The 14,258-nt window shown below is 38.6% G+C and overlaps 1 protein-coding gene across 5 annotated transcripts in view; it reads left to right on the forward strand.

Moving 5' to 3' along the window:
• Mid1 (midline 1) overlaps nucleotides 1–13,157 on the forward strand; it is a 336,764-nt gene extending 323,607 nt beyond the window's left edge. For 3 of the 5 annotated variants that reach the window (XM_015987794.3, XM_076562479.1, XM_015987795.3), the window contains exons 9-10: nucleotides 2,625–2,832; nucleotides 9,162–9,655. In XM_015987794.3, the coding sequence (XP_015843280.1) occupies nucleotides 2,625–2,832; nucleotides 9,162–9,510 (557 nt within the window). In that variant the 3' untranslated portion in view covers nucleotides 9,511–9,655. Of the gene's footprint in view, nucleotides 1–2,624; nucleotides 2,833–9,161 lie in introns of all 5 variants that reach the window. The other 2 variants (XM_015987797.3, XM_006994326.4) reach the window with 2 other exon arrangements.
• The last annotated feature ends 1,101 nt before the right edge of the window (nucleotides 13,158–14,258 follow it).

Raw genomic sequence — 14,258 nt, forward strand, 5'->3', positions numbered from 1 at the left:
TAGAGTGATTGACTAGAATGTGTGAACCCATGGTTCCAATCCCCAGCATCACAAAACAAAAACAAACAAAACCAGATGGTAAACCCATTATGGTTCATGAGGCAGTTGGTTTTTCAAGAGCAGTGTTTGAAGGGAGATAGGTTGACAGGTATATATGATAGAGGCTGGATGAGGATCTGCAAAACATAATGCTTTGTTGCACTGTGATGTGATGAGCTGATTAAAATGAAGGAAGGTTGACAGCTGGGGAATGTGTCCAGATATTATTATAAGAGTTGTCCAAGCAAAAGAACAGTAGCCATGGTAAGGTCATGTCCTCTACAAAAGGTCTGATGAATTAAGTTCTTTAGTAACACGATCGTTTAACTTCCTTCTCAAGCTAATTTGTCTTCATTGAAGCTAAAGCCTGAAAGTTCGTAAGAATGGGCAGTGGTTTGTTTTTTGAAAGGCCTCTGTGGCCCCGACAGAATTTGCTCAATGAGAACACAAGGCTTGGGTCGCATTGAAGCTGGTCGGGCCTTGCTATGTGTGTGAGTGGCTGAGGGAGGGAGTGAGGGCAAACAGGACACTGCAGGCAGTTCTCCACTACAAGCCTCATCTTTCTGAACATTCAGCCACTATTGCTCACTGGCAAGAGGCCAAACAGTACTCAGGCCTACATAAATGTGGAGCTCCAAGATGGAGTTTTTTTTCCTGATCTGCCCATTAGTGTCAAATGATTTTTACTCACATTTGTCTTTCACCTTTAAAAAATTGGAATATTTTAAGAAATCACATCTTTGTTCTTTTTTGAGTTTATTCCATGTCTTATCCCTAACAGTTGCTGGCATGAATGTCCTTGGAGACTTTTATTTTTTTACAAGACAAGCCAAGTTTAAACTTTAAAATGTAAACTATCCAGTAGGTCTGATAGCCTCTGGGAGCTACCTTTTCGGCCCTTGTGGGCTTTTGTCTTTTAAGTCGGGTGTATATTCTTTTATTCTTTTTTATTTCATTTATTTATTTTTAGTATGCAGACATCAACTTTATATTCAAGTATAAGCTCCAAAAATTGGAAGTTTAAGTTTATCATAACACCAAAATGATACATTAGAAATAAATTTAAGAATTTATAAGACCTATGCTAAAACATTGAAGGTCTCAATAAGATACAAACATAGCAAGTAATTCTTTTGAGTACTGTATTTACATCATTTTTCCTCTCCCTCTTCTCCTTCTAGTTCCTTCCACTTCCCTCCCACCCTTCTCAAATTCATAGCCTCTAATTCTTTAATTGTAAGTCATATGCACACACATATGTTTATAAATACCATATGCTGAGATCATTTAGTGTTACATGTGTTTAAGGCTGACCTCTTTGGATTGGCTAGCCTATCAGAGGGCTTGCCCCTGGAGAAGAATGATTCTCCTTTCCTCAGCAACCATCAATTTGCCTGTGGCTTCTCTTCTAAGGGTGAAACCTTGTGAGAATTTTCCAGTCCCCATTGCTATGTCAACTTGCTTCCCTTTGATATCTACAGAAATATAAAACAAGGATCAGTAAACTGTAGTTCAAGGGCCAAATCTGACTACCTACATTTATAAATAAAGTTTTATTTACATATACCCATTCATTTATCAATTTGTGATGACTTCCTCACTACAAAGACAGAGTCACAAAAGAAACCATATGGCCCACATAACTGAAAATATTTATTTTCTTACACTTTGCAGAAAGTGTGCTGGTCACTGACCTAACAGCAAAAATTTATGAGGTTCTGGTGTTATGTTTCGATCCAAGCAGAACCATCCATATTTAAGTGAACACACAGTACCCCATGGGGTCTCCAGCCCAAACATGTATTGCTTTTAGGCATATTTACCAGGCTTTTTTTCCTGTCTTTCCCTGGGACCTGTATACATGGTCTCTCCCAACTGCAACAGTGACTATGAAGGTGGACAGCATGTTATTACTACCAAATTGGAATATGTTGCCTGTCTTTAAAAGTCCTGTACCCTTTGTGGTGTCAAGCGATAGGTAGTACTCACACCCTATACTAAATTGACAAAGAAGGAACAGCTACATCAAAGTGCCCATACATGACTGTGCCCGGGTTTTTAATGTTGAACTTTTCAAAACACAAGTGTGAATGATGAAAGAGAATTTTATTTATTATATGTATTAATAAATCCAGAAATAGAAAACTTAAGCATTACTGTCATTTGCCCTTGCTGAAAAAATTTTAAATGTATAGTCCCTAAAGAGTCATACGTTTCCTTTTGCCAAGCTCAGAATGATGTGTTTGAGTGTTTAGAAGAGTCTACATTTAGACTTGAAATCTTTGTTTGTATTTCATGTGTGTGAGTATTTTGTCTGCATGTGTGCCTGTGAACCATGTGCATGCCTTATGCCCGATGAAGTCAGAAAAGGGCATCAGATCCACTGGAACCAGAGTTATAGATAGTTGTGAACTGCCGTGTGCATCCTGGGATGAACTCTCTGGATGAGCAGTTAGTGCTCTTAACCGCCGTGCTATCTCTTCATCCCTTGCTTCAGACTTTTAAATCTATGAAGATATGCCATTTGTTACATTCCAATAAACAGTACTTTTTCACTTCTTTTCCTTTTGTGAACTTGTTTCTAGGTCAGCCGTTTAAACTGGATCCCAAATCTGCTCACCGAAAACTGAAGGTGTCCCATGATAACCTGACTGTAGAACGAGATGAGTCATCATCCAAAAAGAGTCACACACCAGAACGCTTCACTAGCCAAGGGAGCTATGGAGTGGCTGGAAACGTGTTCATTGATAGTGGCCGGCATTACTGGGAAGTGGTCATAAGCGGAAGCACATGGTAGGCAGCTTCCATCGATTTTCCTCCAACTGTAAAAAGGCACAAGCTGTTCTAAACTTTGTTAAGGATATCAATAAGTTATTTTGTACTTTGTCAAGGTTATAAGTTTATAGCCAGCATCCATTCTGAAGAACCAAACCTAGCCCTACAATAATGCTACACAACAAATATCCTCAGACATCAGTGTGTCTTCAACAGCAACAATTTACTAATGCTACTAAACACATTTATTTGTGGGTTAGCTGATAAGGATTAATTCCAACTGAGTTTATACTTTAAACTACAGGTTTGGTCTAGGTCTATTCTGTGTCTCTGTTCCCAGCACTGCAGAAATCTAACATGGTGGCACAGGCCTATATTCACAGTATTCACAAAGCAGAGGCAGGAAGAACTACAGTTCAAGGTCATATATATATATATATATATTTCAAGGACAAAAGAAAAAAAAGTACGTGATGTCATTCTCATTTTACAGATGAGGTGACTAAGGCATGGGCCCAAAGTTATAAAATTCACAGTTGGTAGTTACAAATTCTGTGGTCAGGGGTCTAATTTTTAACTAGGAGCTCATAAATAAAGGACAAGAGAGTTAATGTCTTGATTTCACAGGCCAGGAAATTTTTGTCCCAAATACTCAGCCTGAGCCTGAGGCTGTTATAGAGGGAAAGCAGCCACAGACAATGCATATACAAATGGGTATGGGTGAGTGCCAATAGAACTTCATTTGTGAGAATAGGCAAGGGGCCAGAGTTGACCGCTGGGTTGTACTTTGGTGATCTGTGCTTTAACTGCCATAGTACGCCATCACTCACTAAAGGGTGATATAGTTTTGAAATGTTATAATTATGCTTTGATGTATGGAGTGTACTTAATGAGTGATTGCTGACATGAAAGAAGAGAGTTGTGGAGAAGGATTCGGGTGGGAGAGGGAGGGAGATGAGAGAGGTGAAAATGACTAAAATCCATTACAAAAGTGTATGAGGCTGCAGGCAATAAAAAAATGAAAAACAAAACTTAAGAGCAACATTCAAAAGTGCATAACCTGATAGGGATGAGGATACCAGCAATGTTTGTTTTAATACAAGTATGACAAAATACTTTTAATATAAAAGTCATGTTCATTTGACTCTGTGCAAATAATGCAATGTACACACTGCTGGGTACAAGTCCACCCAAATCTAAGGAAGCTTGCACAAGTGCCTATCTCCACTTTCCTAAAATGGTATCTACATTAGCCTAGCAGGTAGTTTTTCATCTTTTATTATCCTCCTGATTCTCTTTGCCTAGACAATTCTCATGTTCCAACATCCTGTCAGAGGATAGAGAATAAATCCTACTTCTTCCAAGGCTGTGAGATTCATTGGCACTTGAAATTTATGTGTGTGCTTTTGTGTGTGTGTGTGTGTATATATATATATATATATATATATATATATATATATATATATACATATGGAGGCCAGCTGCATCCTCGACCGCCCTCCATCTTATTTTTTGAGACAAGGTCTCTCACTGAATCTGGAGTTTAAGGATTCGGCTAGATTGGCTGACCACCAGGGATCCTTCCGTCTCCTTTCTCCAGTGCCAGGATTACAGGCACAGACCACCACACCTAGCTTTTTTTTCTCCTTCTCCCTTTTTAAAAATTTAATTAAAACACGATTACTTCATTACTCCTTCACTTTCCTCCATATCTTCCCTATCGTGTCTGCCCACAACACCCAAATTCATGATGCCTCCTCTTCTTTAACCATTTTAAACCATTGTGGTTACAGATAAATAAACATACAAATACAACCTGCTGAGTCTGTTCAGTATTGCTGCATGTATGTTTCTAGGGCTGACCATGTGGAAGACTGATTCTGCCTCTCTCAGAAGTTGATTGCTTACAGGTTTTCATTTGTGGGTAGGATATTATGAGATTTCCCCTTCTATGCTGTGAGGTTTACTGTTGTTGAATTTTTTCAGGTCTTGTGTAGGTAGCCATGTTGTTGAAATGTCCTGAGTATAGCTTCACTGTCCTAGCTAGCCTTTTACATGGAATCTTGAGGACAAGTTTGAGCTCTCTGAACCAATTGAAACATCTCCCCAGACTGGCACTTGAAATTTTTAGCTATGTTGAGGCAAGATAAATGCACAAAGGGAAATAGAATTATGTGCAGAAAAGTCAATGATTCTAGTTAATTGATGTGCTTTACTAATCTGATATTTCAGAATCTAGTGTCTAAATGATTATAACCCCATTAATAATTATTTGTGATAAATGATACCTGATCATTATGATCTCATTGCCATTGATGAATAGTGTGGAAAATTCCACCAGATCACTTTAGTAACATAAACACAGATCAGTATTACCTTTAAAACACGTTCCAGATGTCAAAACTAAATCATGTGTAGGAAAATAAATTCTACAATTAGTTGCCACACATTGGGTCTTTATATGCAAACATGATTGTGTCAATTAAAAAAATCACATGTAGAAAGTAGTTTTGCATTTCCTAGATGGTAACAGTAAGGGAGGGTTGCCCCCTAGAATTAAATGCCTGTGACTTACAACAGTTAGTGATGCATACATATTTTTATGAAAGATATGCTTGATTTTAAATTAACATATACATTATGATCCATGTAATGGGGCATGTTAACATTGCTCTGAGAAACATAGTTTTTGTACTTTTTAATTTTTTTATGTCTCACTGCGTACCTTAATGGAACATTATATTCTGCCTGCACCTTTCAAGCTCAATGGGAATATGTACATAGTTTTACAGATTAATGGTAATATAATGGTATTTTCCTTTGCTTAATGGACTGTACACTTGATTATTTTCTTGCTCTTAAATGCTGTTAACATGCACTTGGTGTTAATGAATAGTGTTAAGTAAGGCAGTAGTAATGGGTTCATACCAATACTACTAGACTAGAAGTCTTTCTGCTTTTCTGAATGAAATCAGCCCTCCCTGCTGTAGCTACTTCAAAGGGTTCAATGGGGGTTAAAATTCAAACTAAACATTAGCATTCTTTAATTTAAAAATGGTCTGCAGCATCAAGAAGGAAACCATACAGCCATTGTTACTTGGGGATGCAAATTGAAGTTATCTGGAAAAGTAAAATAGTGTCTGATGAGCCATAGAGTATACCGTGAATGAAGATATTTTAAATTGCAAAATGTGTATCATGGGGCTAGAGAGATGGTTTAGTTGGTAAAGTGCCCGCTAAGCAGGCATAAGGACCTCAGTTCTGATCCCCAGTATCCACGTAGAAGCCAGGCATTGGTTGCAGATGCCTGTAACCCTAGTATGAAGGTAGAGAAACACAGATAGGAGGATTCCCCATAGCTCACTGGCTAAACAGCTTAAGCAAATTAGTTAGGTCTGGATTTAATGAGAGATCCTGTCTCAAATAATAAGGTGGAGAGCAATAGAGGACAACACCCAGTATTAAACTCTGACCTCAGATGTGCACACATCACACATGGACATGACAGAGCATACACACACACACACACACACACACACACACACACAGAGAGAGAGAGAGAGAGAGAGGGGGGGGGAGGGAGGGAGAAGGAGAGAGAGAGAGAGAGAGAGAGAGAGAGAGAGAGAGAGAGAGAGAGAGAGAGAGAACGGGCACAAATATTCCAAAAATGTATTGGTTGGCTCTTAACAAATAAACAGAACTCAGTCAAGGACTCTCAAAGATAAAGGGAGTAGGAAACTTATAGGATCCCAACGGGGCTGGGAATACAGGTCTGGAGTCTATCACTCCAGTTCATGAAGTCATGAGGACCTGCTCTCCACTGCCAAGCAGATGCACCCTGAAGTCCTCTAAAGCTTCAGCAAACCTCATATCCACTGTCTGCTGTTGGGAAACAGTGTCCCTGATCCTCTTCCAACTTCAGGATCCTGTGCAAGGATATTGCAATTGCACAAGTGATCCAGACTGAAACAAAAATGGGGCTTCCTGGTAGTACACAGGAGATTGTCAGGAGGGACAAGAAGATGCTGTGTTGTTAACAGTAAGGCTGGCACCCTGATTTAATGGATTTCCTTTACATCTTCTTTAGTTGTGGCGTGTTTCTTTAACACACCTCTCTTAAGGCAATTGTATTTTAGATCTAACATGCGATTTGATTTTTCTTTTTAAAAATGCTAATTTAACAAAGATCAGTGGAGTTTTTCTCTCTGCTTAGGGTCAGGTACTACATGTACTATCTGATTACTCTAACATATCGATAGTTGAACTCAGGGTTATTCACTCTTGATTAATAGTGATGTGTTTGTCTTAAGATAATAACTGTGAAATGTTTTGAGTATTAAAGGGCATGTCTTAGTTATGTAAAAAGAGATTAAGAAGTTTTGAATATTGTAGAAAAATTCTTTAGAATTTTTATTTTTGAGTAGTAAGAAAGGATATTTAGAATAACTGAATATCTGCTCAGTGAATTTTAAAATATGTTTTTTATTAATTCCTTTAGAATTTTGTATAATATATTTTGCACTTCTATCCTTTCCTCAACTCCTTTCCTTATTACCTTATCAATCCTCCCATCCCTTTCCACCCAACTTTAACATTACTTTTTTATTTTCTTCTTTCCACATTGAATCCATAAGATTTATTTTTAGATGTGTGTGTATGTGTTTGTGTGTGTTTGTGTGTGTGTGTGTGTGTGTGTGTGTGTGTGTGTGTGTGTGTGTGTGTGCCTGTGGAAGTCAGAAGAGGGCATTGGATCCCTTAGAGCTAGTTACAGGTGGTTGTGAGCCAGACTCGAGTCCTCTGGAGAATCACTATATATTCTTAACAAGCCATTTCTGCAGCCCTCTCAAAGATATATTTAAAACTTAAAATTGTACTAGGAAATATAATCAGAAAGGCAGTGGTGTGTTGCACAATTTCTAATGAGAGGAAGATGGTATAAAGTGTCAATTGAAGTTGTGGCCTTTTGAATCAGACAAGGTTTGAATTCTGATTCCTGTACATACTCTTAATGTGTCATTAGGTAGTGATGATAAAATAATAGTTACAGAACATCACATGCCAGCCATTGTGATCGGGATTTAAAACACATTTTTCTTTTACTCTTTAATTTGGGGATATGGAGACTAGACTTCTTCCTGGGTTATATATGAAACATTGAGATTGAATGAAGACAAAGGACTTAACCTTTTAAGTGGAAATCATTTTTCCTGTTTGCCTTTGCCAAAGTACATTCAAAGCCATTGACAAGCAGCAGATATGATAGCAATCACAAAGTTTAAAGTCTGCTGAAAGAATAAGCCTATATAGAGTCATGCTTTCCAGTATGGCAGCCTTGGTCCACATGTGTAGTTACTTAAATAAACTTAACAAAAATTAAAATTCATTACAAGTAAGGCTAGTAGCTCGAGTCCTACCACTCAGAAGGCTGAAAACAGAAAGGGTGTGAGATTTTAAGGCCAGTCTGAGCTACAGTATGAAACTGTTTTTCAAAATAAATAGACAGACAGATAGATATAGATAGACAGATACAGGCTTTTCCATATGTATACTGAGGTTATATGCTGATAATCCCATGGGGACAAATGAAAATGTTATAAGTGAAAAATGTATTTCTCACACCTATCCTCCTGAACATCATAGCTCAGCCTGGACTGCCTTAAATGTTCTCAGACTACTTACATGAACCTGCAGTTAGGCTAACTCCTTTAGCACAAAGCCCTACTTGTAATAACATCTTGATTATCTCACATCCTTTATTGTCTTCGGTACACAGCATAGTATCATTTTGCCTGCAGGATACCCAATGTCATACAAAAGGATAGCATTACAAGCGAAGGAAAATATCAAAACTCAGAGGATAATTTTGCTGAGTGTACATTGCCTTTAATGAGGTAAAAAAAAAATTTTTAAATCCAGGCATCCTAAATCATGGATTGTCTGTAAATGTAAGGTTAATTTCATAGGCTCACCAACCACAGTTCCAATGCCCATATATGACGAACACACTGAACAGAGTAGAACACTTCAAGTACTACAGAAAGGCCTCGGTTGATCAGCACTGATCCGGAGAATTTAATATGCAAGCATACACAAAAGAGAAACAGAGCAGTCAAATGGAGAGTCAAGATTCTCTTGCAACATTTAAGCTGTAAAAAGGAATGTGGACCAACAAGCCTTCCACCTCCATGTGTTCAGGAAGGACAAAGATGAATATTTAGATTTAAATACTCACTTCAAGGGAGTGATTAGGGGCAACAAATGATCACATTTTAACAGCTTCCATGGAACACAGAACAAATTTTATTCACATGCAATGTTTTTTAATCACTACTGTTTTGTCTCTGCAGGTACGCCATTGGCCTTGCATACAAATCAGCCCCCAAACATGAATGGATTGGGAAGAATTCTGCTTCCTGGGCCCTCTGCCGCTGCAACAATAACTGGGTGGTTAGGCATAACAGCAAGGAAATACCCATTGAGCCAGCCCCCCACCTCCGGCGCGTAGGCATCCTACTGGACTATGATAATGGTTCCATCGCTTTTTATGATGCTTTGAACTCCATCCACCTCTACACCTTTGATGTGGCGCTTTCACAGCCTGTGTGCCCCACCTTTACTGTGTGGAACAAGTGTTTGACGATTATAACGGGCCTTCCCATCCCAGACCATTTGGACTGTACAGAACAGCTGCCTTGAGTACCCAGCCCCAGAGCAGCTCTGAGGAATAACAAAGGTTGAGGCCACTGTTTAGGGGATTGAGAAACTAAGGCTTCAAGAGTGTGATTGAATCTCCCCAGCTTGTCCAGAAACCAGCTCAGATAGGGCTCCAGATGAGAGATTTCCTTCCTTTTATTGTGTTTTGTATTAAGTTCAGGCTTTAATAATTTCTTTGATTTTTTTTATTTAGAGGAAAATCTATAGATTATTTATAAAAAAAAACATAGTCTGGATTACAACTCTTAGGAGTCACTTGGTTTTGTGCATTAAGAGGCCCATAAGTTTCCCAGCTCTTTGCCAGTTTCATTTCATTGGTGTATGGGCTTGCAAAAACCCTTTCCTAGATTTGTGTGTTTATTCACTTTCTCACATTCTATTTCATACTAAGGCCGTGCTAGGTCCTGTCACTTAGAATAACAGAATATGCAGCTATTTAAAAAACAAAAGTCATTTTGAATCTAGTAAGGAAGTTAACAGGTTTCCTTACTCTGGTTGAACTTGAGATATTTTAACTGTGATGTCAGAAACTTGTATTGGATCAAATAGAATGGGGGACAAGGGAGAAGGAAAGAATTAACTTTGGACCTCAAGCTTAGCTGAGACTGGGAGGATGATCTGGGGAAGAAAAAAGTTTCTTAAACCTTTAGTCATATATTCACCCACTTCTCCAGGGCTGAAGCTTTGGGGCTAACATCATGAATGAGATTACAATTGAATCTTACAGATAATTCAGGAATTCATCTTGATTTTGGTTTTATCAAAAGTAGAATTCTGTTTCATGATATAAAACTATTTCCCCTTTCCTCTTACTAGTTATTTTAAGCCTGTAAAATTCTTTCGCTACATTTAATAGGTACCCTATTTTACCCTTCCACAAATCAATTTTTCGATCCTTTCTGGGTCTATGGAAATTAACATGTCCTGTCACAAATAGCTATCCCATTTTCAATTGATTTTGTTCTCTGGGACATCAACACACAGCCTTGAACACTACCATATCCAAATATAAGTCACCAAAAACAGTATTTATGAGTAATGATAACACATTTTACAAAGTACTAGTCACCAGTATACATGCCTCTAAAGTTACAGTCTTTTAGTAACCACACTTTGAAAGTTGTAGATATCCCCTTATATCCTAGTATAGTTTATCATAGAGTTGTAAGAAAAAAATCAAATTTACTGTCCCTACAGGGGAATCTGCTAATAGAACCTGATAATCAAACTTCAGATAGAATTCTTTTTATGCTGATCTGATACACTGTAATGGTCCCTGGATTAAGACTTCCTCAGGTAGTCTTTGGCATGGGACATTGGCATGGGTTCACCTGTATAAACGGTTTCAATTGCTCAAATATTTATCTGGGCCACCATGTCAACCAGCCATTGACTGAAAAGACTGGTGGATTGAAGAATTGGTGTTGGTGATTTTGTTTTTAATCAAATCAACCATTTCCCAGAAATTACTCAATACACTCTCCATTTAAGCATCACGTGGTCACAATTGATGTACTTGCCAATCTGGACTTCATGGAAGACAAAGCCAGCTTCCTGTGTCTTTTTGTCTCTTCCCTGGCAGATGCTGTCCTTTTTCTTAATGGATAGATTTTATATATTTACTATATTATTTATACCCAGATGAATATTTTGATAGCAGCTCAAGACAATTTCACATCTTAAAAATGGACACCTCAGTGGAAAAACGTTCATCTTTCTCTAGGAACTTCTTAGGACTTTTTGACAATATAAAAATACATATTTGCCTTCCCTGAATAAACTGAAAAGTTGTCTCAGTCATTTTTATGTACATTTTGGGTAACTGGATAATAGATATTTTAATGCACTTTGTACACTTACAGGTTCTAAACAAAAGGGTCTAAAACTCGAATTCTGAGTTTTTAAAAACTCATGGTCTCCAGGTAACAATAAATGCTACAGTTTGCCTTATGATGTTAACATAAAGCATTTCCTAGCAGGACACTATTTCCATGGATATGTTTTTCAGTATAAAGATGTTAACTATTCATATTTTCACTGCAAGCTGTTTAGGGTGTGTTTTGACTATTTTTGTAAGGACAAGACAGATTATGTTATAATTTTGTTGTGGAAGTCTTACTCTTGGCTAACTTAAAAACATTGTGGATGTAGCAGTTACTATTTCCAGGTTGTCATATTTACAGGAAAATATGTATATGGTGAAAGGCCACATTGTTTAATTGCTGTAATGATGTAGAAAAGATTTCCGTGTGGATTTTTTTTAAGTCTAAAAATACATGATGTAAACATTTGCTGCAGTATAACTCTGCATTTCCATTAAGCGGACTGGGGCCACTCACAGGAAGCATTTCCATAGAGGGGCAAAAGAGATGGCAGTGCCAATTAAATTAGTACAATGAAACTGATGAGATGCCAACAAAGGCTGTAAAGGCTTGGCACCATTTGTATGAGAATGACTCAGTTGCCAAGCACCCTGAATGCAGAAGGGCATAAGCCTGGTATCATAGTCTCTCTTCACCATGATGAAACTCTTAGTGCTTTTTGAACACAAGGCCAGAATTTTCTCTCTGTCCTTGACCCTGTGTGCTATGTAGCCAATCCTTGGAACAGGACTCGAAAACATGGTACTGCTCTTCCTAATGGATAAAGAGAACATGGATCCAAGGTTGAACGTTGCTCGGTGAAACTTGCTTTAGATTCATATTATTCAAGTACAAATCTAAATGGTGGATTAGATGAGGGTACGTGCAGGGTGAAGACTTTCTCTCCAGCTTTAAAAGAAAGTGACTTCAGAAAGTGACTGTATAGATAATGGTTTCTGTGGGGGGAAAAGCTACCTGAACACGGACAGACTTTTTATTATGGTACCGATAAATGGACCTTGAACTTCCTGAGGAATGAGCCAGTGCCCTCCAACTCAAGATAGATTTCAATCTCAGCTCCAGGAGTGCATACAAATGGCTGCAGAGACATGTGCCTGCCTGTTCAGTGCATCTGGTGTTGGAAAGCTGACATCTGGTCTCTCTTGGTAAAACATCAATGGCAAGCAGAGACAATGACACTAGCAAGAGAAATGTTTTGAAAATAGTACTTCTCATCCAGGTCTTGATTTTGCTACCCAAGAAGACATTTGGCCATATCTGGAGTCAATTTTGGTAGTCACAAGTTGGAGACATGTTGTTCCTGGCATCTGGTGAGTAGGAGTCAAGGATGGCATTAAACATCCTACAGTGCACAGTGAATCTCCTCGCCAGAAGATGATACTGGTTCAAGATGTCAGCTGTGTCCTAGTTCAGCTACTCTTGATCATTTGCCTTTTTTCCAGGGACAAACAAACAAAAAGGCACAACAGTCAATACTGTTACAGGAGTGGCACCTTCATCATCAAAACTTACTTACAAAATCTGAATTCTAAAGCAATCGAAGACTGTGTGAATGCAAATTACTGAAATAAGTGCTGTGATCCACTGATCTTAGTGTAGAAATGAGGTTTTCTCCATGCCTCTTGGTACCAGCACAAATTTCAATCCTGGTACTTGAGTAAAGTGCCAAGCCCCTCGAGCCTGAATCTCTTCTTGTTTTCTGTTGCTTCCTGGTTCAAAATAAAATCCTTGTGTGGCACCAAAACAGGTCTTTGCCAGGCTTAGTTGCCTTTCGCCGCTTTACATTTTCACATCATGACCTGCACAAACATTCCCTCAACTTCCACTGTTTTATGCTATGCCATTCATTTTGTTTTGACACCTGATACTGTCGTATCCACTATCCGCCCTCCTCCATTCAAAATACAGGTACTTTACAACACTGAAAATCCCCTACAGGGAATTTTATTTATTTGTTTTTTAAAAGTTTTTTTTTTCATTTTACATACCAATCAGAGAAGCTAGGTTAAAAAGGAGGACCCTAAGAGGGACACACATGAAGGGCCCCAGGAAGGGAAAACAGTTAAGATCCCCTACAGAGAATTTTAAAAGCCAATAAAAAGCCAACTCCTTAAGGTGTAGATAAGCAGAGCAAAGATTGCTCCATGTCCAGTCTCACAGGGGTGATAGAGAAGAGGGGAACAGTGACCACCAGCAGAGAAACAGTAGTCTTTAGAGTATGTTCTGCCACCATCCTTCCACGTGGTTCATAAGTCCATACCCATGCCGCTACCCATGTCAGGAGCCACAGAAACTGACTTCTGCATCTTAGCCATGCAAGCCCTTTTGGTCTAGGTCACTGCTAAGCAGAATGAGTTGCTCAGAGCCACAGTATCAGGACCATCAAACAGTTGTTGAAAAAGCCCTTTGTGTCTCACTTCAGGCCTATCAGTCAGACCTCTGAAGAAGGTATCCAGCAATTTGAATTTCAACAAGTACTACACTAGATTCTGCTACTAATGAGAGTTTAGGAGGCACTTCTCTGCAGAAATCCCCAACCTCATAGCCCATATAAAAAGATTTTTTCCAACCCAAAATGTGTTGCTAAGGCTAAGCACTATCAAAGCAAAACATCATGCAGGGATTCCTCATCTGACTGTATGAAAATGTTCTTTTTCATGCATGCTGATTTCTAGTTCCTACTCTGAAAGGTGATGTGACAAGCGGAGGTGGGAGGTGGGGTAATAGCCCAGAAGTATGTACATTTTAAAAACCATCATTCTAACGCTCATCCAGGATTTGTAGTCAGTGCCATAGCCTGAGTTGGTCACTTTAAGGTTCAGATGGTGAATCCTAGGGTTTTCTGGC

Source organism: Peromyscus maniculatus, chromosome X (genome assembly GCF_049852395.1).
Source record: "Peromyscus maniculatus bairdii isolate BWxNUB_F1_BW_parent chromosome X, HU_Pman_BW_mat_3.1, whole genome shotgun sequence".
Classification (NCBI taxonomy): domain Eukaryota; kingdom Metazoa; phylum Chordata; class Mammalia; order Rodentia; family Cricetidae; genus Peromyscus; species Peromyscus maniculatus.